This window comes from Trachemys scripta, chromosome 2 (genome assembly GCF_013100865.1).
Source record: "Trachemys scripta elegans isolate TJP31775 chromosome 2, CAS_Tse_1.0, whole genome shotgun sequence".
In the NCBI taxonomy this organism is placed as follows: Eukaryota; Metazoa; Chordata; order Testudines; family Emydidae; genus Trachemys; species Trachemys scripta.
Window position 1 is genome coordinate 260,172,435 of NC_048299.1, and position 27,904 is coordinate 260,200,338.

General features: G+C 43.1%; 1 protein-coding gene across 1 annotated transcript; it reads right to left on the minus strand.

Moving 5' to 3' along the window:
- Window positions 1-4,797: 4,797 nt before the first annotated feature.
- Window positions 4,798-27,904, minus strand: HAS2 (hyaluronan synthase 2). The gene is made up of 4 exons (XM_034763540.1): window positions 27,705-27,904; window positions 16,238-16,864; window positions 10,904-11,005; window positions 4,798-6,450 (listed from the first exon to the last, which is right to left on the minus strand). The coding sequence occupies exons 2-4, from the start codon at window positions 16,862-16,864 to the stop codon at window positions 5,521-5,523; spliced, it is 1,659 nt and encodes a 552-aa protein (XP_034619431.1). The 5' UTR covers window positions 27,705-27,904; the 3' UTR covers window positions 4,798-5,520.

Consider the following 27,904-nt stretch of genomic DNA (forward strand, 5'->3'; position numbering starts at 1 on the left):
GTGCTAGCATGATACAGACAGCCTTCAAAGCTGCTAGAGAAATATGAATATTGGTTGCTAGCCATTATTAGTATGGCTAGAGCTGTACATTGCTTTAATTAAATCAATAACTTAGTTTTGATTAGATGAGAAAAAGACTGAGAGAGTTGCTGATTTGGCAGCTGTAGGCAACAAAGTTTACTCAAGAGGCACAGGACAAACCACAGCTGTGCAGGATTCCCCACCTTGCCCAATCAATAAATACACCTCAACTCTGGCCTGGCACAGCCACTTAAATGGGTGAGAGGAAAGTTCATTCTCCACATCTTTTCACTGTGTGGTCCTTTTCACTTATAACACTAATAAAGGAGACCATGTGAATGGTAGTGATGGTGTTTTAAGTCCTAGAACAGGGCTGAACCAACTAAACTTTTTAGAAGCAGCTGTAGAAGCAGACGAAGCAGGTGCTGCTGCACTGGGGGGAGAGGGTAAAATGGGGCCCAGATGAGGCAACCCTCACCCCAGCCCCTCTCTGGACCAAGGACTAAGCAGGGGCGGGGAGGGGGCCTCTACTCTGGGGAAACTAAGATCAAGTTGGTGCCTCCCCTCCACAGTCATGTGGCCTTGGAGAAAAACTGCAGAGAGGAGTCAGGCAGAGACTTGAGCCAGAAGCAGCTAAAACAGGGACTTCTGGACAGTCAGAGAACTTTCTACAGTTTTGACTGAACTTTGTCTGCACTGTGCTGATTGGCCATGGACTAGTGTAATTTGGGGAAGTGGTTTTATTTGGACAGACTTGGTTTGGTCGGCTTACATCAGATTTAGGTGTGGACACATGCCTGTGCTGCCAAAAGGTGACTTCTGTTGACAGAGCTTTGTAGCATAGATCAGGCCTTATTCTGGTTTAGCTTTAACCCATTCCTAATCAATTTAAACTAAACTGAAGTTAATCTTGTTAGACAAACCCTTAGATTTGGTACACACAGAAATCACCCTCGTTTAATGAAAAGCAACCAATTTAGTTAAACTGATGCAGGGTCTCTGTGTTTCAAGACCTTGCCAAGGAGTCACTAAAATAATTTCATGTAGGGTGCTACTCATCCTTTAGCTTTTTCTACTGGGGCCTTATATCTTTACTTTCCCAGATTTTCTCATTCTTCCATTCACTTTGTTCTATAGTTCCACACCCACTCTTTTTCTCTCACAATGAATTTGTCAGCCTAGAATTTTGTGTCACCTGAACAGGTGATTTTCATCCTTTATTTTCAAATGGGAAATACTATTTAAAAATTACGCACTCCCACCCTTTCTGTGTTATTTCTACTTCAGTATCTTTTGCCACCATGGTTCCTCTCTTTTGCCACTGGGCTCTGGTGATCACATGGGTCACTCTACTATAAGCCTCTGTTGACTCCCACAGGAACTGGATGGGGCCCACAATTTGCTATTGTAATTTGAGGCCCAATCTTACAATTTGCTGAGCAACCTGAGTTTCCAGTGATGTTAATGCAGATTAAGGGCATTTAGCACTTTGTGGACATACTTGGTACCTTGCAGGATCAGGACTCCAGTGATAAAAACAAACCGTGGGCCCAATCCAGCTCCTGTGGAAATAAGTGAAAAAACTTCCATTGATTTCAGTGGGAGCAGAATCAAGTCCTCTGGTCCCAATTCTGCCTTCAAATAAGTCCAGGGGAAATCTCTGTGTGTTGTACCCATTAAAAGGTAGGGAGAGCTGGGTCCTGTATTGCAAATGTGATCTGAAGATCCATCTAGAACACTCTGTGAAGTTATGGGAAGCAAATACAGGCCACAATCCTACAGAAAACTGCAAGTGGGCTGATCCCTGAATTCCTGCATAGCAGCACTTAAGTTCATTGGTCTTCCTGGGCATGCAGGGGTCCATATACATGGTGCACCTGGCAGGATCAGGATCAGTTACAGGTTTTTTCCATCAGAGAACTTCCCACCCTGCTCCTTCCACTGATAAGCCTAAAAGTCAGAAATTACAATATGCTGGCTCTCAATAGCTCAAGTACTGGGACTCTTTTTAGCAGAAAATGCATGACATTTTTTTTGCTGTTAAAAAGTTGTGCTAAATAGATGTTCTCTTTTGAAAGAATCCTGATTCATGGCCAAAACAAAGCCCGCTAGCAATCACAATAGGAGGGCTTCTTCCTCCTTGTTACCACTGAGGTCCCCCAGATCTTGCTCTAGACCTGGTGAATGCAGATGCTTGTTCTAGAGCTAAATTGGTTCAGCTCTGGGAATGGATTGTAGCCATGATATAGATATCAGGATAGTGTGTGTGTGTATACATAAACATTTATATCTGTATAGCCAGCTCATGTGATTTTTTTAAAGGCTTTAATTGTTGTATTATGCATAGGGTTTGTTTGTTTTTTTAATGGAATTCATCACCATAGAATCTAGGTATCTCAGAGCTGGTCAAAAAAATGCCAATTTTTCACAGGAAATTGAAAACAAAAACTTGTTTTAGCTGCAGTTTCCCATAATGTTTGGGTTTTGCATGAAAAACTGAAACCAGAATGTTTTTGGTTTTCAAAAATATTTTTGGTAAAAGAATTATGGGTTTTAGTACAACTGAATTTCGCTGCCACCCAATCATTTTTACAGAAAACATTTCAATTTTGGTCCAAATAGCAGAAAATTTTGTTGCAAATTAAATTTTTCCATGAACATTTTTACTTTCAATAGATTTTCAAAGAATTTTTGGACCAGTTCTACCTCAAACATTAAATGAAGCCTTGCAACCCTCCTGCTACTATAGATGGGGAAACGGAGGCACAGAGAGGTTAGTGCCCTGATTTGCAGAGGTGCCAAGGTCCAGCAGCTCCCATTGACTTCAGAAAGGTACAAGTGCTCAAGGTCACACAAGAAGTTTGTGGTACATTTGGGAATAGAATATTAATTACTGAGATGGGTGCTAACATAAGAAAGAGTCCCTATCCTAGAGAGCTATCTTCTTTAGTACTTGTCTGTACAGTGCCTAATAATAACTAGCTGTTCTGTAGTGATCTGAAATCATCTTACAAAGGAGGAAAGTATCATTATCCCTGTTTTATAACTGGGGAAACTGAGGCAGGGAGCGGCCATATGACTTTCCCCAGGTCATAAGGCCAATGGTAGAGCTGGGAATGGAATCTCATTTTCCTAAATTCCAGTTCAGTGTTCTACCCACACTCCCCCCCCCACCCCCCAATTGTACCTAGCACAATAAGACCTCGAATCAAGAATCATGGACCTCAATGCTATCCTAATACAATCGAATCCATGCTGGTTGCTTCCTTTCCTTTTCCTCAAGCCACAAGACCATCCTTGCTCTCTTCTAGGTCTGAAATTGCCAACTTGAAATGAACTATTCATCAACCTGTTATCAAAATTCAACCTGGAAATCAGGCATGTGGCTGTAAATCTGCTACCATTAAAGTGTGCTGTAATAGGAAATACCTGCAAAAGCACGATAGAAAAACAACATGAATTAGTCATGATCTTATCAAAAATATTTTATTTATGAAAGTAACAATTATACTATACCACCTATACTGGAAGTATGTTGAATAATTGCTAGAATAAATACAGGCAATTAATTCAATATCTTATAGAATGAGAGGATTTATTTGACATTTGAATGTTACTCAAGCTTTAACTTACAACATAAATAGTTAAAAGGCAAACTCAAGTTTTTTTTAAAATGTTTCTTTTGCTTATTTTTAATACTGCTTGTTCTATTTTGTAACCAACAAAGATCAACTCTTCAGTCATGAACATATTAGTATGACATTCAAGCAACCATGTACCTTAACATAATCAGACAAGTAAGGTAGTGTGTGGCCCATTCATGCTACAGCAAAAAATATTCACGTCTCCATATAAAGGTAGGTGAACATGCTTCTAGGTTGTTAAAAATATATGCTGGTTTCTGCTTTGCCACAGTCCTTTTTATGCCAGAATCCAAAAGGGCCTATATTTGTATGCAGCCAATGTTCTATCATTCGTTATATAGTATATTAAGGCTCAATGCTGCATTCCTTTGCCCAACGTCCTGGTTAAGGACTGCAGAATTTAGTCCTAAAAGTTATTTTTCCGAAGTTTTCAAACCCAGTGCCTTAATTATATTTTCCATCTCTTGCAATGAAGACCGGATGTCTTTCTGGAAGATATGCTTTCATCAGACACAAGTTATTGGGCTCTGTACAGGGGTAACTGAGTGAAATTGTATGGATTGTGTTATACAGGAGGTCAGACTAGATGATCTGATGGTTTCTTCTAGCCTTAAAAAAAGATATATGGATGTCAGTTTAAAAGCCTTATTTAGGCACCCAGGTTTTGAAATTTTTGGCCATTTTTTTGTCTTCAATGCGTTTAATTTTTATCCTAAGAAAATGTGCACACTCTGCCTGATCCTGAGCAGTGGTGAGCATCTGCAACGTTCATGGAAGTCAAAGAGTTGTGGGTGCTCAGCACGTCCTAAGATCAGAACCTATAGGCCCAAATCCTTCTCCCATCAAAACCAATGGGAGTTTTGCCATTAACTTCAATGGCATCAAGAACAGGCCATTTTATACCCACGGCCATATGCCGAGACTGTAGTGTTCTCTTTAGGGAATCAGGGTTCCCTCTTACAATGTCCTCCAATAAAATTGCACATATGTACCCCTTTGGCCTTTTTGTGCATACAAATATGTTTGTCTTCAAAAACTGACAACAATGTTGGCCTTTTCCAATACAATTAAGTCAAAAGTTCAAGAGAACATTTAAATACTTTTCACAGAAATAACCATTCAGCAATTTAAAAAATGTAGAGAGACATTTTATTATTTTTGTTGTGAACAATATCAAAATCAACACGTTTTCACATTGTGGGAAGCTTTTTGCGGGGAGAGGAAGTGTGAATTCTTTCAAAATGTATTTAGAAGGATAGATAGAGAGCAAAATGTTGGGGAGGTGTTCTTTTGGCAGATAAGTAAAATATAAAATATGCAAATTTTTTAAAAAGTTGGTGTAAAAATACACACAGACAAATAAGACAATAATATAAAAATACAGCTCAGCCAATGGCCTCTTAAAATTTACCTTTGGCATTACATTTGTCAGCCTAACACAAAAAGACCCTTCCTATAAAACAAAACTATTTAAAAAAGTTCATAAATTAGGTTGCAAGATCCTTTGCTTGATTCACCAAACTCCTTTCCTTCCTGTCCACCCACATAAGCATGACTAGTGAGGTATATAGAACGTAACACTGTCAGGCGTATGCACAATAAAAAAGTGCATAAACAAAGAAGTCCTCCCATTTTCCTGTGAACAGGTTGAATCTGTGTGGTTTTTTTCCCCCCCTCAGAAAAAAACAATGGTGTGTTTTTACTTTGGCAGGATGAAAATGAACCCATAGAAACATGAATGTTTGAGTCCCAGCAGCAGTGATCCATTTTTCGTGGTGACATTAATTCGATGCCACAAATACTATCAAGTTGTTGGGTTGCTTTCAAATTTTCTGTGTAACGTTCTGCAGAAACATCATACATCAAGCACCATATCGTACTGTTGCCCTTTCTTCCGCCTGCCACATTTGGTGATAAGAACCAAATACAAAGTCAAAAGCATAACCCAGTAGCATGCATAGAGTACTGTACCAATGATGAGAACTGTCTGTTTTGAATCGGAAAATGACTTTTTTGATTCCTTGCATATAGTGAAAATCACACCACCTAGAAGGATTGTAAACCAAACAGATACTGGAATAAGTCCTATGAAATTGACGACAATGGTTTTTCTTCCTGATGTGCCCCACCCTGCTTTGTTTATTGTGGCTATTGCGAACATCTTCGCTGGAAGTAAACTTGACATGTACAACACTGAGTAGAGTGACATGAACACCATGACAATGTTCCCCCTAAGGCAGCTGGCAAAGGAAGACTTTACAAGGCCCACTAACTGAACTGTCAACAAGAAAAGGAGGATGTTCCAGATTTTCCCCCGGTAGAAAAGCTGAATGACTGTGGCAATGAGGAAGAAAGGAAAGAATCCAGTGATTACAGCTTCGTAAGTCATCCACAAATGATGCTTGTGGAACCACATTGCATTATACAGCCACTCTCTAAAGTATGATTTACTCCAACGGGTCTGCTGGTTCAACCACCTTAGATATTCTATAGGTGTTTCAGTAAGGCACTTTGATCTAGCTGTGTACTTTGTGGCATAACCCAGACTCAGCACTCGGTTAGTTAGATGTCTGTCATCTCCAAAACTACACTGGGAGCCCATAAATTCTTGATTGTACCAATCTTCCACAAATTCATGCAGCAAGGAGTTCCTGTACATTCCCAAGGGTCCACTGATGCACTGTACACAGCCAAAATAGGACTGACAGGCTCGTTCTATGTTAAATGCCATCCAGTATCTCACGCTGCTGAGAAAGGAGATCCAAGAATCGTACTTGTTCAAAATCTGCAAGTAAAAGGAAATTTCAAAAATTAGCTCTTAAGAAACAGAAATATTCCTGGGTCAGAAACTAACACTCATGAAGTGAATGGCACTAACCAAAATATGGGACAATGACTTGTGGGAAGAGCTGTCCACCCTGACAATTCAGGAGGAACATCAAGTGTTACCATTAAAACGCCAGCACTTTAACCAAGGGTTAGACTATCAGTTCCTACCGAGATGAATTGGCTCTTCCAGAAGCCATGCTTCCTCACTTACAGTGACTGTTCAGAGGCCCAGATATGCCTATTCAGAAGGGCATTGCTAGGGAGGTCAAAATAAACATTAAATACGATCCTGTTCCACCCAAACTTCTCTCCCTTCTATCCAAAAACAACATGAACCTTCCCCTCACTCCCACAAAGAATCACCCTCCCAACTCATTGATCTTCCTTTCCAGCCCCATGTACTGACTCTTCCTCTGTGCCATTCTGCCTATTCCCACTTAGCAGACCCAGAAAGACTCCTGGGGACACATTCCCTGTTGTACTCAATTTCTGCTGTGTGCAACAGAGCAGAAGAGCTGCTTAGGGACTATTCACTTCCCTCTATGAGCTCACACTGTCTCCCACCTCCTTAGCTCTCACGCTCAGGGTAAGTGTAATGCCTGATTTGTTCTGAGCAGCGTGCAGCAGCAGGGAAGGTGGGAAGCAAGCTCAGACAGGGACTCAGGCCCAGACCCTCAAAGGTATTTAGGTGCCTAACTCCCAGGCCCTATGCCTCAGCTATTAGGTGGCTGCAAGAGTAAAGATGTTTCTCCTTCATCCCATGTTAAAAGTCTACTGGGTGAAGAGGGAAACAAGAAGTTTTTACAAAACCTAAGACCAGTAGAACTGTTATTGTGCATTTTTTTCATAAAACCCACCAGAAGCAATTGTTTTGAAAGAAATAAACATCCCTCTGCTGCATTTGCAACCCAAACATTGCAGCACTGAAAATGCACCAAGAGGGGTGAACTTGAGTGCCTGGTATTAAATTGATATTGATAGAACAGGTATCACAAAATGATGATAATGAAGGGATATGATGATACCGGGGTGCAAAATGTATAGGAATGACAGAGTAGGTTGTGCTGGTGGGGGAGTGGCACTATTTGTTAAAGCATAATCAAACATAGTAACAATCTTAAATGAATCAAACAGTACCATAGTCTCTATGCATAGGAATTCCATGCTTCAATAATAAGAATATAGCAATAGGAATTTATACTACCGATCACTTGACCAGGATGGTGATGGTGATTGTGAAATGCTCAGGGAGATTAGAGATGCTACAAAAACAGAAAACTTGATAATAATGGGGGATTTAAACTGTCTCCATATTGACTGGGAATATGGCACCTCAGGATGAGATGCAAAGATAAAATTTCTAGATACCATTAATGACTGCTTCTTGGAGAAGCTAGTCCAGGAACACACAAGGTGGGAGGCAGTTCTTGATTTAGTCCTAAATGACACACAGGATCTAGTCCAAGAGATGAATGTAGCTGAACTGCTTGGTAATAGTGACCATAACATAATTAAATTTAACATCCTTGTAGGGAGAAAAATTCCAAAGAAACCCATCACAATAGCATTTAACTTCAAAAAGTGCACTACACAAAAATAAGGAGGCTAGTAAATGAAAATTAAAAGGAACAGTCACAAGAGTGAAATGCCTGCAAGCTGCATGGAAACTATTTAAAAAGATCATAAATATACACCAAATAAAAAAATACAGTAAAAGGACCAAAAAATATCACAATGGCTAAACAACAGTGTAAAAGTGGCAGATAGAGGCATGCTTTAGAAATTGGAAATCAAATCCTGTTGAGGAAAATAGAAAGAAACGGAAACTCTGCTAAATCAAGTGTAAAAGTATAATTAGGTTGTCCAAAAAAGAATGTGAAGAGCAACTAGTAGAAGACACAAAAAGTAACATCAATTTTTTAAGTACATTAGAGGCAGGAAGTCTTCCAAACAATGAGTGGGATCACTGGACAACTGAAGTGCTAAAGGAGCACGCAAGGAAGACAAGACTGTTGCGGAGAAGCTAAATGATTTCTTTGCATCGGTCTTCATTGCAGAATATGTGAGGGAGATTGCCACACCTGAGCCATTCTTTTTAGGTCAGTGATCTAAGGAACTATCCCAGATTGAGGTTTCAATAGAGGAGGTTTTGGAACAAATTGATAAATTAAAACATCACCAGGACCAGAGGGTAATCACCCAAGAGTTTTGAAGGAACTCAAATATGAAACTACTAACTGTAACATATTGCTTAAAACAACCTCTGTTTCAGATGCCTGGAGAATAGCTAATGGAGGATAGCTAATATAACATCATTTTTTAAAACAGGCTCCAGAGGGAATCCTGGCAATTACAGGCCACTAAGCCTAATTTCAGTACAAGGCAAATTGGTTGAAACTATAGAAAGTAACAGAATTATGATATGTTGGGGAAGAGTCAACATGGCTTTTATAAAGGGAAATCATGCCTCACCAATCTATTTGAATTCTCTGAGGGGTCAACAAACATGTGGATAAAGTTGATCCAATGGATATAGTGTACTTGATCTTTCAGAAAGTGTTTGATAAGGTCCCTCACAAAAGGCTCTTAAGCAAAGTAGGCGGTTATGGTATAAGAGGGAAGGTCCTCTCATGGATCAGTAACTGGTTAAAAGATAAGAAACAAAGGGCAGAAATAAATGGTCAGTCGTCACAGTAGAGAGGGGTAAATAGTGGGGTCCTCCAAGGATCTGTACTGGAATGAGTGCTGTTCAACATATTCATAAATGATCTGGAAAAAGAAGTAAAAAGTGAGGTTGCAAAGTTTGCAGACAATATAAAGTTATTCAAGATAGTTAAGTCGAAAGCTAAGTGAGGAATTAGAAAGGGATGTCACAAAACTGAGTGCCTGGGCAACAAAATGGCAGATGAAATTCAATGTTGATAAATACAAAGTAATGCACATTGGAAAACATCATCCCAACTATACATACAGAATGGTGGGGTCTAAATTAGCTGTTGACACTTAAGAAAGAGATCATGGAGTCATCAAGGATACTTCTCTGAAAACAGCTGCTCAATGTGGAGCAGCAGTCAAGAAAGTGAACAGAATGTTGGGAATCATTAGGAAAGGGATAGATAATAAGACAGAAAATATCGAAGTGCCACTATATAAATCCATCATACTTCCACACCTTGAATACCGTGTGCAGTTCTGTTCACCTCATCTCAAAAAAGATCAATTAGAATTGGAAAAAGTACAGAGAAGGGCAACAAAAATGATTAGGGGTATGGAACAGCTTCCATGTGAGTGAGATTAGAAAGCTTGGGACTGTTCAGTTTAGAAAAGAGATGGCTAAGGAGGGATATAATAGAGGTCTATAAAATCATGATTGGTGTGGAGAAAGTGAAAAGGGAAGTGTTATTTACTCCTTCTCATAACACAAGAACTAGAGGTCACTCAATGAAATTAAGAGGCAGCAGGGTTAAAACAAACACGAGGAAGTACTTCTTCACACAACACAGTCAATTGGTGGAACTCATTGCCAGGGGATGTTGTGAAGGTCAAAAGAATAACAGGGTTCAAAAAAGAATTAAATAAGTTCCCGGAGGATAGTTCTGTCAATGGCTATAGTCAACATGGTCAGAGAAGCAACCCCATGCACTGGGGGTCCCTAAACTTCTGACTGCCAGAAGCTGGGACTGGATGACAGGAGATGGATCACTTGATATATTACCCTGTTCTGTTCATTCCCTCTGTAGCATCTGGCACTGGCCACTATTGGAAGACAAGATACTGGGCTAGCTGGGCAATTTGTCTGAGCCAATATGGCTATTCTTATATTCTTATGAAAATGTCAGAGAATGTGACTAGAAACAAAAGTGAAACTGACTTCAGTGATTTTCATTGGCCTAGCTCAGAGAAATACAAAAGTAAAACAGCATACAGAGTGACTAATTTATGGGGTTTCAAAAATACTTTCAGTTTTAATAATCGAAGCCGGAAATAGTAAAATAATTAATGGACAGGAGGGGTGGCCTGTTGGCTAGGGTGCTAATGTAACAGTCAGGAGAGCCAGGTTCAGTTCCCTATTTTACCACAGACTTCCTGTGTAACTTTGGGCAAATCACTTAGGCCTAGATCCTCAAAGATACTTAACTCCCATTAAAATCAGTTAGGTACCTAAATACCTATGAGGATCTGGGCCTACCTCACATGGGTGTAGTGAGGCTAAATATATTATAAAGATTACAAGGTCCTTAGATACTATGGTAGTGACACCAGAGATAGAAAATCTCTTAAAATAAACAGGACTAAATATTGCTACAAAATTCCTAATTCCTTGTATTAATTCAAGTCTGGGGATAATTTTGTTTTAGAAATATGTGCTGCTAATACTGCTCAGTTAATCTGAAGTTCACCATATCCACCTGCACATCACCCCCAACTCCGCCAACCATTGGATCTTCCTCTAAAACCTTTACCATCTCCACCGATGAGGCTGGATCAAGCATTGTATCTGAATCACAAACCTATAAGTAACACAAAGAAAAAACAAGAAAAAAATGGAGTTAGAGAATGTACTAGAGAAGAAAATTAAAATAAGAGTGAATATAGTGATTCAGTTTACATATGATATGAAATGTAATAAAATCTCTGTCTGGAATTTGTATTGTTACTTCTTGTTACGGTGTGACGAACTGGGACTGTTTTTAATGTTTCCTCTGAATACTGTGTGGGTGCCTCAGTTTCCCTATGCATTTCTTAAGTCTCTAGGGGGTGAGATTGTTGCAGAGCAAAAGGCCAGTGTGCATAAATGGCTGGCACTCTGTCTCCTGGCAACTAATGGCCGGGGCCCTTCCCCCCTGCAAGGAGATAGCTAAAGGTGTTAGAGAACAAAGGAATCAGCTGGCCCCTGCAAGGAACAAAGCCCAGAGGAGGAGGGGCTGGATGGTGAGTGAGTTTTGGAGCTAGCCGGGGACAAGGAGTGAGGGCAGAGGGCAGATGTGGGTGTCTGGCTCGCTGCCCCCCAAAATGGACCCGGCTGAGGGGTCCTGTTCTCTGTACCTACAAGCTCCGTTTTAGACCATGTTCCTGTCATCTAATAAACCTCAGTTTTACTGGCTGGCTAAGACTCACGTATGACTGCGAAGTGGGGGTGCAGGACCCTCTGGCTTCCCCTTCCTGGGCGGACTCGCTGTGGGAAGTGCACAGAGGGGCAGAGGATACTGAATGCTCCAAGGTCAGACCCAGGAAGGTGGAAGCTGTGTGAGCTTCTTGCCATGGAGACAGTCTGCTCACAGAGAGGAGACTTCACCAGAGTCCTGACTGGCTTCGTAGGGAGCAGTTCCAGTAGGGTTACCATATTTCAACAATCAAAAAAGAGGATGGGAGGAGCCCAGCCCTAGCCCTGTTCCCGTCCTGCCCTAGCCCTGCCCCTTCCACTCCTTCCCACTTCCTGCCCCCCTCAGAACCTCCAACCCTCCCCTCACTCCTTGTCCCCTGACTACCCACTCCTGGGACCCCTGCCCCTAACTGCCCCCCAGGACTCCACCCCCTACCTAAGCCTCCCTGCTCCTTGTCCCCTGACTGCCCCCTCCTGAGACCCTCCCCTCATCCTAACTGGCCCCCTAGGGCCCTACCCCCTACCTGTCCCCTGACTGCCCCAACCCTTATCCACACCCCCACCCCCAGACAGACCCCCCCAGAACTCCCGACCCATCCAACCCTGTTCCCTGTCTCTTGACTGCCCCCTCCAGAATCTCCCTGCCCCTTCTCCGACCCGCTGACCCCCTTACCGTGCCGCTCAGAACAGCGTGTCAGGCTCCACGCGGAGCCCGACACACTGCCGTGCTCCCCAGCAGAGCGCACAGCCCGGTCCCTGCCCTCGCTGAGTGCTGCTGAGTGGCGTGCTGGGCGGGGGGGGGGGGGAGCAGGGGGAGGAGCTCCAGACTGCCAGAGGCCCGATCATCGTGGATCTGCGAATGCAGGGAGGGGGAGGGAAAGAGCGAGAGGAGGGGAGTGATCTCAAGTTGCAGGGGAGAGGAGGGGGAAGCAGAGGAGGGGCTCTGGCTGCTGGAGCCCCATGCAAGTGGCACGATCCGACCGGCTGCCCTGTCAGCCACGCGTGCTCTGCATGGGGGCGAAATCAGGACATTTACAAATTCCCCCCGGACGCTATTTTTAATTCAGAAAAGCCGGACATGTCCGGGAGAATCCGGACGAATGGTAACTCTAAGTTCCAGAGCATCGCCCGGGGACTCCGTGACATAAGGGCATTTGATATCATACAACTAGACTTATCGTTGAATGAAACAGAGCATTTGTCTGTGGTATAGTCACAAAGAATCTTCTATTTTCTATAGTATCTGTATTTGTTCATTGGATCAGCTAATCTGAACAAGAGAGATATTACTTGAGAGAGGGCGCTAAGAACCATATGAATCGAAACAAAACTTTTATGGGTGGTCTGCAGTTTCTTTGCTGAGCTTTGGCATAGGGAAACCGGATGTGTTTGGTGCACCCCGTTCAAATGTTTCCTATTCTCATAAGGGGATCAATGAGGAGTTGACCCCCAGATGCTTCTGTAAATTAGCTAGGAGTCTGGGAAGAACCCCAATAGAAGGGTTCAGCAGTTCATGTGAAAGTATGTATTGTGGATTTCAGGATAAATTCACTTTTCAGTTTAGTTACATGTTATGTTACAAATAATACAGAGATTTGACATTTGATATGTAAACTATTTGGTATTTTCTCCAGTAGTAAAAAAAACGAAAGGCTCAAAGCAGAGGTCACCAATACATAGAGATATTGGTATAGAAATGGATGACACACTCAGGATGGCTAATTTTTTTGGCACCCAACCTAAAGACACCGAAAATCAGACCTGTTTTAGGTGTCTTAAGCTGGTCACCCTAAAAATGAGATCAACCCACCAGCAGTCGATTTAGCAGGTCTAGTGAAGACCCCCCAGATCACTCTCCAGTCGACCCCTGAACTCTAGCCCTGACAAGAAAAGTAAGGTAAGGTTTCTCCTGTTGACCCCCTGTGGTGTAGACCCCATGGTAACTCGACCTAAGGTACGGTGACTCCAGCCATGTGAATAACGTAGCTGGAATTGCGTAGCGTAGGTCGACTTACTGTGGTAGTGTAGACATAGCTTAAGACACTCATCAGGCTTTTTGAGTCAATGCCATGAGTCAGTCACAGCCCCAGTGGACAGGGGCTAAATAGACCTAGCAAGGGCTGGCAGCATCTCTGCAGGGAGGCATTTCCTTTTTCTCATTTTTCATAGATTCATAGATTCCAAGGCCAAAAGGAACTACTGTGATAATCTAATGCAATCTCCTGTATAACACAGGCCATAGAACTTCCCCAAAAGAATTCCTAAAGCAGATCTTCTAGTAAAACATCCAATCTTGATTTTAAAATTGTCAGTGATGAAGAATCCATCTCAACCCTTGGGAAATTGTTCCAGTGGTTAATTACTCTCAATGTTAAAAATGTACACCTTATTTCCAGTCTGAATTTATCTAACTTCAACTTCCAGCCATTGGATCATGTTATACCTTTGTCTGCTAGACTGAAGAGCTCATTATTAAATATTTGTTTCCCACGTAGATACTTATAGCTATTAATACTTTTGTCCACTACAGTTTTCCTGGACAGATATGAAAGATCCTTGACCAGCAAAATAGGAGATATGACAGGCCCGATTCTTCACTGTGCTCCTTGTGCAGCTATTTACAACCATGCAAAATGCTTTCAAATTAGAATAGCACTTCGCACTACAAAAGGTATGAGACCAGGGAGGATCAGGCCCATCACTTTTACGGAACAAACTAGTTTGATTTTTCTGAGGTGGGTTGGGGAAAGGTGGTGATTTACATTTTTATTTATTTATTCTCTGCTCTCTCCATGAACTGTTCATGTACCTATAAAATCCTGCTAAGAAACTCCTTCCTGTAGTCCTCCAGGAGCACACCCACCGTCCCTGGCCTTTGAAGACCCCATGGTGTTGATCCAGCTACTCTGGTACACCTCTACCCCGATATAACGCTGTCTTCGGGAGCCAAAAAATCTTACGTTATAGGTGAAACCGCGTTATATCCAACTTGCTTTGATCCACCAGAGTGAGCAGCCCTGCCGTCCCCCGCCCCCCGGGAGTGCTGCTTTACCGCGTTATATCCGAATTCGTGTTATATCAGGTCGCGTTATATCAGGGTAGAGGTGTAGCTCCTTTGCAAGGCCCCAGATGGCATGATGTTCAAATCTTGCACACTTCATCATGCAATGCATTCTGGAGTAGCCCCAGAGTGTAAGCAACTAGAACACTGGCCCTTCCAGAGCCCAGCAGAGAGGTTCCATAACTGGTTGACCATCAAAAGAGGATTTTTAAAGGGGAAGCCCAGGGGAACTGACTTTGCGGTCCATAGGGAGGAAGGGGAGAGCCTCTAAAAAGCCTGAATTGCTTGGATAATCATCACAATTTCTCAGGGCTTAGTCAAAACCAAACCTTGAACCTTGCAAAGTTTATCCATTGCTAGTGGTGTTCAGGGACAAACAGTGGCCTGATCCTGCAAACCTTACTCACCAGAGTAGTTTTAATTCATTCAAGGCAATAGAGCCATTTCCAGGAGTGGGGAGTACTTCTGTGCATATGGATCACAGAATCAGGCATAAAACATAGGAAAACTTGTACAGACTCCATGACAGCTTGAGAGCAATCTGTCTTTGCAGCTTTAGAAATGGGGATAGGACTCTGCCTAATTCATTTTTAAGTGAACGGTGTCATTAAGGCTTTAAAGGCCAAATTGTGGTGAGTGAGGTAATGCAGCTGTAAAAGATGAAGCAAATGCTACTCCTGGCCTTCACTGAAGAATTTCTCATCTGTGTTTTCTCCATTTCCCTCTCTCCCCGCTTTTATTGAATAGTCCTAGCTAGTTTTGAAGGCTTAAAGATATCTCCTTTTTACAGACTCTTGTCAATGCTTTGAGATATTCCTGAAGATATTCCCTAATACAGGGGTCGGCAACCTTCGGTACATGGCCCATCAGGGTAATCCGCTGGCGGGCACAAGACATTTTGTTTACATTGACCGTCCGCAGGCATGGCCCCCCGCAGCTCCCAGTGGTTCACCATTCCTGGACAATGGGAGCTAAGGGAAGCAGCGTGGGCTGCAGGGACGTGCTGGCCGCCACTTCCCGCAGCTTCCATTGGCTGGGAGTAGCAAACCACAGCCACTGGGAGCTGCAGGAGGCCATACCTGCAGACGGTCAATGTAGACAAAATGTCTTGCGGCCCGCCAGCGGATTACCTGGATAGACCACGTGCCGAAGGTTGCCGACCCCTGCCCCACTCAGTTTTTGCATGTTTGTATACAGGGCATCCATCTCAGCTTCTCCCAGAATCACAAATTACCTCTGATCTCAATTTACATTGGCAAAGCAGGGATCTTCCAAAGTAGATTCTTTTTTTAAAAAATGTAACCATTTTGATAAGGGAGTAGTACTGTTAAGTATGAGGAAATGCCTCAGACTTCTCAAATAACAGTGCACAGATTTAGCATACTCACAGAAAGTCTAACCATTTTAAAAGGTTACAAAATATGCTTTCAACGGTCATGCTGTTTTCAAATAGACTGAAAGGAGCACTGTGTTCATAGCGGACTGGGATGGGCTAAAGCATGCTGCATGAAATATACAAAAGCTGCTTTATGTCAAGGTATGTTTGAATTGGCATTGGCCTAGTGCTTTAATACCTACCTGTACATAATCCACACTTCTCCCCAGCGCTTTGAATGCTGTGTACATTACTTCTCTTTTTCCACCCCATTTCTGCATGATGCAAATACTTTTGTTGGATAGGACTAGTTGAGTTACGTGTTGCATACTCTCTTTATGTGACTCCTCTGTCTCACCTGGACCCTTCTCGTGAAAGTTATTCCTCCATATATAAGTGACAGATTTGTCCCTGCCCATGATTTCACTAAAAATATCCATCATGTAAATGTCATCTTCTGAGTTCCCATCAATGACCATGATAACTTTAATTCCAGGGTAGGTCAATCTTTTCACTGAAAGTAAACATTTTCTTAAGTAGTCAGGATCCTCTTGATAGGCAGCAATGCAAAGGGCAACTGTTTTGTTCAACTTTATTGGAGTCTCAAGTGATCTTTTCATTTTCCTGTGCTCTAAAAAGGCAAATAGGCTTTGGATGATGAGATGTGATGCCAAAATAGCACCATAGAGTCCAAAAGAGAAATAGTAATTGTCTGTTTGGATAAACTGGTAGCCAACAATGTAAGCAGCTGTGATTCCGAGCAGGAGGGAGACCCCAAAGAGCGTGGTTCCAAGTATTCTCAGGATGCATATAAATCTCTCACAATGCATCTGCAACAAAACCAGAAAAATAATTAACGTGATTGCTGTTTCCTGCTACAGAATGTAATTTGGGTGGTCTCATGGATAAAACACAAGACGGAGAATCAGGAGATATAGGATCTGTTTCTGCATCATCTCGGTCAAGTTGCATCATCTCTGTGTTGCACTAATCCCCGCTTGCAAAATCCCCGCTTTGCCAGTACTTCCTTATCTCATTGGAGTGTTAAAAATTTGTGAACATGTATAAGGTCCTCTATGATCCTCAGACAAAAGGTGCTATCTACATAAGAGTCTGATCCTAGAAACCTGGGCTTCCTGGATGAGACCTTAAGTGTAATAGTACTGAAGAGACTTTTAAAAAATAGATGTCTGGCTAATATATATATCTATATGGGTGAAATCCCAGCTCTATTGAAGTCATGGGAATTACTGCCATCAACTTCAACGGGGTCAAGATTTTACCCACTGAAGTCAATTGCAAAATACCCATTGACTGTAATACACAAAATACCCATCGACTGTAATACACAAAATACCCATCGACTGCAATATAGCTGGGATTTCACCCAATCTTTGCAATTCTGCAAAACTTCAGTTGATTCTGACAACTTTCTACATTCTTAGCTTAGCTGTCCCTGGTATCCCTTTTACTGAACTCCAGGTTATGCAAGATCTAACAAGTATGTAAGGTGCTACAATGGTGATAAATGGTATGTTAAAGGTATGCAGGCAGGCAGATTAGCTGTATGGTATATTCCTGGATTTCTTTCAATCACAGTCAAACAAACCATTTTATGCAACAGCTTTCTTAAAACCAACATAAAACATGTAACATGATGTCTTCAAAGTCCTGATTCACATTCTTAACTTTAACTGCATGCTTTGAATTTCATGGGATTTAAAGACATGCTTGAGTGCTTTGCTGAATCAGGGCCTCTCTTTGTATTTTGCTCTCTTTCCTTTTCCATTATTCACATTTTCCCTACTGTTATCAGCCAGCGTGTATGTTGATAATATTCATCACACCATCTGTTGGCCACAGCTGAATTTGGAACACTCCCCTTTTAGATCATATATGCCTGCAGACCATCCCTTGAAATACAGGGGGAAATCGCTACTAAACTGTAGCAATGCAGCTGTACTCAGCTGTTTACATTTCAGTCTGCAAAGTTACAGCCATGGGGAAAAAATAAACCACAGAATTTTAGGCTGAGAAAATGCACTTCTTCCTTTTTTCTATTTTAAAGTGATGTATTTCAATATGGGAGGAAGGCTCTGAAATTTCTAACTGGAGACAATAGTTAAGTAAGTAGCATAACCTAGACTCTATAACTAAAACTTGCTTGAATACCTAAAGCCAAATTCTGGCAGGTGCCAGAGGTACACATCAGCAAATTTATGGCCAGAAGTAAGTCTATTGACTGTAAATTAACAGTCCCTATTCTGACCTGTCTGAAATGTTGCAGAGAAGATCTCTCAAAAAGCTTTCCATGACAGGTGTCTTAGAGAAGCGTCACAGAACATGACCATGAATGCCAAATGATAGGTGCATTAGAAATAAATGAATAAAATAAAATAATTGGTCTCATCTAAATTAGATGATCCTAAAGATCAGAATATGTGGTCCATGTGTTTATTCATGAACTTAAAAGGTATTATGCCATCTTACACCTGGGCTGAATTTGTCTCAGTAACGACTCTTTTATAGCATGAACAACGAGGAGTCCTTGTGGCACCTTAGAGACTAACAAATTTATTTGGGCATAAACTTTTATGGACTAGAACCCACTTCATCAGATGCATGGGGTGGAAAATACAGGAGCAGGTATAAATACAGGAAAGGATGGGAACAGGGGCCAAACTGTGCTTACATTACAATAAAATTGAAGCAGTTATACATAACTATCTTGCTACAGTGCTGGTCATGTTACCATATTAATTCTCTCTTCCTATGAAATATATCTGCACAAAAACGTTGAGTTCTGTGTGGTTATGTTTCTAGCATAACTTCCCCTCAAAATATTCTCATGAGATCAAGAAATGGGTTTCTGGACCTGATAAAACAGCAATTTTATTTTATTTTTTTCATCAAAAATAATCTAAACTAAATATAATATATAGTATATATATTAATATATAAATATAATCCCTGGCTACAAAACTAATGCATCCTTTGACCTAAATTTGTGGCTTTAGTGAACTCTCTTTCCCCTTTTATACATATAAACTAGAATTTGACAATTAGACTTTTAACTGACTGACTGTCTGGGAGAGTCTGGAAAAAGCTGTTCAAGGAACGTTCTCAAGCTTTAGCATGTGGACTGTTGATGTTTTGCCCAGTAGACCTGATCTTTATCGGTTTGAATATACACAAAGAGAGAGGAGCCAAAAAACCTCCACCCTGCTTTAAACATTTTGCCAAGGATCTTACAGGAAATTCACAGTTTTACATGTCTGGGGCCAAAAAGGAGTGCTGAGTAGGCGATTGCTATATCAGAGACTTTTAAGGCCAACGGGAACTATTCTGAAGATAGTCTGGCCTCCTGCGTAACTCTTAGCCACATCCTTAATCACACTTTGAACATGATTTTACTGAATTTTACATTTGAGCATAACTCCAATAACTACCAGAGAAACCAAAGACCTAACTCAGGAATGTGTTATTCCAATTTTACACTGAGGTAACTCCATTGCTGAATCAGGCCCGAGGTAGCAAGAATATAGTGAAGACTAAGTGCCCAGTTTAACTTTTCAGATCACTGTTTTTTTTTCAGTGACTTCTTTAATACCCCTTTCTAAATTATGCCCTTAGGCCTAAATCCTGCAGACCACCATTAACTTCAAAGGGTGTTCTGCCCAAATAAGACTGTTCAAAAGTGTCCAGATTTGGCCCTTTGTTTTGAATTAATAAAACAAATTCCAGCCCTGATCCAGCTCCCGTTGAAGTCACTTGGGGCTTTGCCATTGACTTCGAAGAGAAGAAGATCAGATTTATAAATACATGTATAATTACTAAGCTCATTAAGGGCTTCATCCAGAGCCTGATGAAGTCAGAGAGAATCTTTGACTTTAGTGGGGTTTGGATCAGGCTCTCTGAGTGAAATCTTGTTGCCTATATAATGGGACCATGGCCCAGATCCTCAAGATATATAGGCAATGGAAGGTAGGAGCCTAAATATATTCGAGGAACTGGGCCCAAGTGTAGGGTTACCATATTTTGAGCCTCCAAAAGGAGGACACTCCACGGGGCCCCGGCCCCGCCCCAACTCCGCCCCTTCCCCAAAGTCCCTGCCCCAACTCCGCCCCCTCCCCTGCTTCCCGCGAACATTTGATTCGCGGGAAGCCTGAAGCAGGTAAGGGGGGTGTGGGGGGAGGAGGTGCAGCCCAGTCTGGCCCCCCCGGCGTCTCCAGCCTGGCCCCCGGCCGAGCACCCCCGGCCCGCTCAGCACCCCCCGGGCCCCGGCCGCTCGGCACCGCCGGCTCCCGGAGCTCGGCACCGCCGGCCCCCGACTCTCGGCCCCCAGCCCCCGACTCTCGGCCCCCGGCCCAGCACCGCCGGCCCCGCATGTCCCGATTTTCCCGGACATGTCCGGCTTTTGGGGATTTTCCCCCGGACGGGGATTTGGAGCCCAAAAAGCCGGACATGTCCGGGAAAATCCGGACATATGGTAACCCTACCCAAGTGCCTAATCATGCACCATTAAAATAAATGGCTATGTCTCAGCAGACTTGGGCTAGCAGGGTTCGCACTAACGCTCTAAAAATCGGTCTGTAAGCAGCACTTTGAAGTTGCAGCTTGGGCTTGGGGCTGGGGCTTTGAAGCCTAAAGAGAAGCTGGGCTTGTATTTAGCTGTGACTCTGAGTTCCTTTCCCAGACCTGAGGAGGAGCTCCATGTAGCAGGATAGTGGGCCTCACTCACCAACAGAAGTTGGTCCAATATAAAATATTACCTCCCCCACCTTGCCACTCTAATATCCTGGGCCCAATACAGCTACAACAACACTGCAAATATCCAGCATAATGTCTGTTTACATTAGCATGAGGGTGTAAGTGCATGAAAAGTAGTGTTTCTCACCACTGCTGAGATTAAATAGATCTTACTCTACACTAGCCTTACCTGGCAGTGTAACTGAAACCTGAAATTCTATAGGGCTTTTCATAAAAGCTTCTGGATAAGAATGTTTGAACGACTATAGAAAACGGAGCTGTGCCATCTAATTTATAATTAAGGCCCATGTTGTGCCATCTTTACTCAGGTTGTATAGTACGTTAGGTTCTGAATCAGGAAAACACTTCAATGTGTTTTTAAGTTCACCCATATCCAGGAAAACACTTAACTCGCAATGAGAGTTAGGCATTTGCTTAAAGTTAAGCATGTCCTTAAGTGCTTTCTTGGCTAGGGATACTTTCCTGACTCAGGGCCTTACTCACCAAGTTATCCCATTGAAATTGATGGGACTAGTTGTGGCACAAGATAATGTTCTTCTTGAGTGAGGCTGGCACAATGTGGCCCTGAGAGTGTAAATTACTTTCCATAGACATGGAGGGGTATTCCACTCAGAGACCAATAGGAGCTGCACATGATCAGTGCATTTGAAAAATGAAAAGGCCTGAAATGAGTAGGGCCCTACCACATTCAGGGTCCATTTGATCAATTTCATAAGATCTTAGAAATCATAAATTTCATGATTTCAGCTATTTAAATCTGAAATTTCACAGTGTGGTAATTTTAGGGGTCCTGACTATATGTTTGGGTTGCAAGGTTAGTGTAGGGGTGGTTGTGGTACTGCTACCCCTTACTTCTGCGCTGTCAGGGCACTGCCTTCATAGCTGGGAAGACAGAGAGCAGTAGCTGCTGGCCAGGAGCCCAGCTCTGAAGGCAGAGCCACTGCCAGCATCAGCGCAGAAGTAAGGATGGCCTGGTATGGTATTGCCACCCTTCCTTCTGTTCTGCTGCCTGCAGACTTGGGCCCCAAGTCAGGAGCCGCCACTATCCGTCTGCCCAGCTCTGAAGGCAGCAGCGCAGAAGTAAGGATGACATGGTATGGTATTGCCACTCTTACTTTTGCAGTGCTGCTGGTAGGGCGCTGCCTTCAGAGCTGGGTGCCTGGCTAAGAGCTGTCGCTCTCCAGCTGCCCAGTTCTGAAGGCAGTGCAAAAGTAAAGGTGGCAATACTGTGACCCCCCTAAAATAACTTTGTGACACCTCCCTTCCCCGCAACTCCCTTTTGGGTCAGGCCCCTCGATTTGAGAAATGCTGGTCTCCCCTTTGAAATCTGTATAGTATGGGGTAAAAAATACGCAAAATACCAGATTTCACAGTCTGTGGTTTGTTTTTCATGGCCAAAAATTTGGTAGGGCCCTAGAAATGAGAGTTCAACCTAATAAATAGAATAATAAATAGAATTGGGGAACAAAATACATCAAAAATGACACATATTGGTATAAGAACACTTCAGCATTCACTACCATAGACCCCTTACACATTTATGTAGCTGTTTTCTCAAGTAGTGAAAGCCTTTAGGTGGTCCTCTCCATCTGCTAATATGGGATTTGGAACTGGTGACTAACAGGGGTCAAATTAAAGTCAGACTTGTTTGCAACACATGGGATGTAGCTCACTACCTCAGCTGTTTAAGACGAGGTCCCTAATGGAAATGCGCACACAGCTTTTCAGAGGAAACCCTGACCCACTTTTTCCCCCGAAAGATTGAAAACAAGAAGAGTGAGATATAAGGTCACAAATACAAAAGAAACTAAGTGGGGGTTTTGTTGGTTTGTTTTTTTAATCACTTCTTATCCGTTTCAAATTTTCTGTGATAAACTTTAAAAAAGGAGGATTAACGTTACAATATGATAATGATACTATTTAGGAATGGTTGTAATTGGGTTCTGAAGTAGAATACTCATGGGGGGGAGAGTTCAGATGCTTTGGAATTTAAAGTTGATCAAAACGTGGATCTGAACATCAAATAAGATTACAAATACTGCAGGCCATAATATTCCATTGCTTTTTCTGACGAACACCACTGAAATAGTTAAACCTCTGTAGTACAAAATGGCCCTGATCTAGGGACATAGCTTAAAATTAAACTCTCTTTATAAAGCGGAGTCATTTCCAGTTTTGCCCTAATAAAAATGTATCCAAGTTGTATGATACTTTTTAATCTTTACAACTATATTATATGGAATAATATTTCCTGGAAATGTTAGAGACACAACAGATTAACCACACAATTTAGTTTCCCATGTGTACAAGAAGGATAACGATACTGAGTAACGCACTAAAGTGTTTTGAGATCTACTGATGAACAGTTCTATATAAGAGCTAAAGATCTGATTTGTATCCCTTCTCGAGTGTCTTTCAGAATCCACCAGTTTTGTAATTTAATATCTATCTCTCTCTCTCCCCCCTCCCCTAACCATATATCAGTCCAAACCTTGCTCAGCTTACCCACATGAGTAATTCAATTGATTTGAATGTAATTATTCAGATGATTATCAAGTCCTACAGTCCTCACTCAGGCTAATATTCCTGTTGGTATCAATGAGATATGATCACTAAAGGTTTTGGGATCAAGTCCAATATAAAATGTCTCACACACATGTCAGTATATAAACAGATCTCCCACTGATGTCAGCGAGAGTTGTATGCATACAGCCAAGGGAAGAATTTGGTTAGCCCTTTATAAGCCAAAACTTGATTTCCTTACCCATGTGACTAGTGGGTTTTGGCTTCAGTAAAACAACTAGGTCTGGCCAGTGTGTATGTTGGTGTGCATAAGAGAGTATATACACAGATTAATATATGCTGTAATGTATATATACACAAACAACATCTACATATACACATATAGTGTAAACATTATCTGATTATTATGAATTGGCATCCAACTTAAAGAAATGTAGATGTATTTTGGCAGCAAAATAAATATTTCAACTTTGAAGTACAAATGATTCCATAAAATATGAATTATAAGCATAAAATAACTGTCCACATTCCCTCTTCCAGTTTACAACTGGCAGAGGGGAAACAAAAGTTATGTTACATCTGCACATTTTTACATCAATAGAGTTACCATATCTGTTGTTTGGAGTTATTTGTCACTTCCAGATTTTACATACCGTTTATCTTCTCGAAGGGGTTCACATAAGACTAAAGTTAAGCCTGGTTTTAGATTAAATAGAGAGAACAGGATAGCATATCAGCATTAATGACAGCAAACTGTGCCTGCCTTTAGATGTTTTTGAATACTGGACCAAGGATCTTCTCTTTCTACTCACTACTTACGCCCGCCCACTTCCTGGACCCCAATAGGTACTCGCTACTCCTCCAAAAGTATTCTCTTATGAGCCTTAGCAAGGTCTCTATTGTTTGTTAGTTTTGTCCCTGATGTAAACAATGGTGACAAACTCATAGGGTTATGCAAAGGTAAGCCATGCTTGTACAAAAAATTCTGTTTTATCAATCATTTCCAGTTTACCTGTCATGCCGTTTAGGTAAGTATTTGGAATTAAACATTTCAGTGGTTCTCAAACTGTGGGCTGGGACCCCAAAGTGGGTTGGGACCCAATTTTAATGGGGTCACTAGGGCTGGCTTTAGACTGGCTGGAGCCTGGGCCCCACTCCCAGGGTGAGCGAGGGCTTCAAGAGGCTCAGGTTACAGGCCCCCTGCCTGGGGCTGAAGCCCTTGGGCTTTGGCTTTGACGCTCCCTCGTGGGGCTCGGGCTTTGGCCCCCCCCACCCAGGGCAATGGGATTTGGGTGGGTTCAGGCTTCAGTCTGCCCTTCTGGGGTCATTTAGGGTGTTGCAGTGCAATGAAGTTTGAGAACCCCTGAACTAATTACATAGTAGTAATGCATGTTGTCTACCTTAAATAAATTTGATTGGCGTTTATCTCTTTGTGAGCTTGTAATTTATTTACTGCTCATTCGTAGATCATAGGCCATATCCTGTTGGACTGACTTATGTGAGTCGTCCCATCACCTTCAATACAGGAATCATTTGGCCCTGTGTATATAAATCTAGAGGAGACAAAATAATTTGTTTGCTCCAATGCCATAAATATGTACGGCCAAATTCTCTGCTAGTGTACATGTGTGAAATTCCATTGAAGTCAGTGGTGCTGTGTCCTTGTGGACTAGCAGAGAATTTGGCCCATGGTATATGGGCATGTGTGTAAGAAGATTTACAGGCTTGGCATGAAATCCTGGCTCCACAGAAGGCAATGACCAATTTGACTTCATTGTGCCTAAGCTTCCACCCATGACTCTTTAATATTACTTTCATATATAGTGTTTGAAGGAGAGATGCTAGCTTGAAACTAATAATTTAATATTAATATGGTCATTTTAAAGTGCCCAAAGCGCCACAAGACTAAGAACTGGATCCTGCAAACTCTTATGCCAGTTGAGTTGCATGAGGAGTCCCATTCAATGTAATGAAATGGTGTCCCTAGCCTCTGTTTGCCAGAAGCTGGGATTGGGTGACAGGGGATGGATCACTTGATGATTGCCAGTTCTGTTCATTCCCTTTGGGGCACCTGCCATTGGCCACTGTCAGAGGACAGGATACTGGGCTTGATGGACCTTTGGTCTGACCCAGTATGGCCGTTCTTATGTTCTAATGAGATTACTCATGCAAGTATGTGTGTGCAGTTACACACAACTGCAATAACCTACCAGTTCCCCGGAACAAGTACCGAGGCACTAATGCTGTATGCCTCAATGTGTACTAGTGAAAACGTTTGTTTTCGTTTTGAAAACTGTGATATGTATGAATATTTTAAAGTAAGCAAACATTAAGAGTTTGTACAGCTTCTACCACTGTGTGATAAAGAAACCTTTGACCTCTTCTATCTTGTCAGTGGAAGACAAACTGAAATTTGGAACTCGGTTCTCTGCTATTTTAGATGGAGCATCTGCATAATACATAAGATTAAATTCAAAGTAAAATTAACATAACACTTTCATGTCAGAAGCGATGTAGGAACATTAATCCACAATGACATCCACATCAGTATGTTGCTTTCTGTTGTCTGCGTGGTTCTGAAGTGTGCTGCTGTTGGAATGCATGGGGCAGATTGTGATCTCTCTTGCACTGGGCAAATATGCAAAAGCTCCGTTGAAGGCGGGATAAGGGAGATCACAGTCTGGCTCCTGGGCTGGTCTCCCCCAAGCAGCAAACCTTTTAAGCAAGGGAAGCTGGAGTGCTCGTTGCACAATACTCCAGGGCTCTTTGTCAGTTAGCAGCTTCACTTCCTAAAGCGACACGTGCTAAAGTCTCCCAACTCCTCTCCTCCAGCAAACGACTGAGCGAAGGAGCCCTAGGCTCAGACCGCCACTTCCTGGGGAACCCCCTTCCCGCAAGCATTAGCCAATCAGGGAGAGGCGCGCTCGTGCATCACAGGGGGCGGGCCCTAATGCAGTGACCTCAAAGGTATTCCCCGCTCTGCCACGTGGGTTGCAGCTTGTAAATGTCTTCCCCCGGCGGTGCTGGCTTGGCGGCGGCTGGCGGGAGCAGCAGGCACGGGAGAGCAGCCGGCTCTCGCTAGACGCAGGCGTTTCTTGACCCCGTGCAGCCGCAGCAGCGGCCGCGGCTCTCCCTGCCGTGCCGCCTGTGCTCCGTGCACAGGTACATACCCCAGGCTGGGGTGCCTCCGCCGCTCCTGCGCCGGAGAGACACGCCCCCTGCGGGCGCTGAGCCATTGCTGGGAGTGGGACGGGCTCCCGCAGCACCGTGACAGCTGGACCCCGCGTAACCTGACACGGGGGTCTCTCCCCAGCACCCACCGCTCGCCCCCTCCCCCTCGGCCGCTAGCAGCACCACTGCTTGGGCCAGATCCGTCCTCCTGCTCCCTGGGACGCTTTGTATGTGTGTATGTGTGTGTGTGTGTGTGGGGGGGGGGGGGTTCCTCCTGGGAATGGGAGCACAACGAAGGGGTGTCGATCCAGTGGTGGGGCTCGGAAGCCCGCCTGCCAACCAATCAGCCTGTCCCCGATTTGATCTTAAAACACGTGCCTAGCTCGCTGGCTGGCATGCCACGTATTCCCCCCCCCTCCCCAAAATACACACGCGTGAACCCATTCAAACTGGCGTGGTGAGGACTTGTGACCGTTTGCATCGGAGCCAGCAGGGCTGCTCCAAGTTACACTCTCCTGCTCAGACTATGTAGCGACCGGGCGCCTTAGGGGAGGTGCTAAAAAGTTTTCCTGGTAGTGGTAGGTCCCCCCTCCCTCCGCCTCTAGACTCCCCACCCCCCGGGATCTCTCTCCCCACTTTGTAGTTCAGCGAGACATCTTGATCGCGTTTGCGCTCTCGGAGGTGGGGCTATAGGACAACCCCCTCTTCCCCCCAGCCTTCCTGCAGCCCCATCCCTGCCTCTGCTCCTGTCACGTCCCCCATCCCCTGAACGCACAGCGGAGAGGGAGGGGACCACGGTCATGTTTGCACAAGTGTATAAATGACTACTCTGTGTGCAATCCAAAAACCCAGCAGCAGGCTGGATATGGTGTGTGTGGAGAGTCGAGGAGGCTCCAGTCCCAACGCACCTTTGCAGCTTAGGTGAAAGAATAACTTTCTAACCACATCCCGCATTTCCCGCGGATAAATTGCGTGAGCTCGACAAGATCTAAAGCATTTTTTAGTCGAGGAGTTAGTGTAAAAAATGCACCAAGGCACTCTGCATTCTACTTTATTGCCAGAATAGGTGTGCATGGGGGAGGGTAAATATTCCCCAAATTCCATTCAGATGCATATAAATCTATCTCAGTCTTCTTTGCAACAACTTTAATTCGAAGTCTAAAATGATTTGTTCCTCTTTAGATGAAATAAATATAAATCACGTACCTTGTTTGTCCTTTGCTCATAAAGGGTCCTCGGCTTGCTGGGTGGTCTTGTATTTTGTAGCTCCTGCGGAACAGTTTCCAGTATTGAGGTAATAGATCAAATCGCGCGTCTCAAGGATTGAGCATCAAGGAGAAATACAAATAATCATTGGAAATTATTCACTCGCCCACATTTCTCTCCCACGTGTTTTCCCTCCCTCC

Bases quoted from the DNA above. Each gene is read 5' to 3' on its own strand.
- HAS2 (XM_034763540.1), bottom strand. From the start codon at position 16,864: ATGCATTGTGAGAGATTTATATGCATCCTGAGAATACTTGGAACCACG. The intron at 11,006-16,237 runs GTAGGTATTAAA...TGTTACTTATAG, and splicing joins GAAGTGTGGATTATGTACAG to GTTTGTGATTCAGATACAAT. The intron at 6,451-10,903 runs GTGGATATGGTG...TTTTACTTGCAG, and splicing joins GAGTTGGGGGTGATGTGCAG to ATTTTGAACAAGTACGATTC.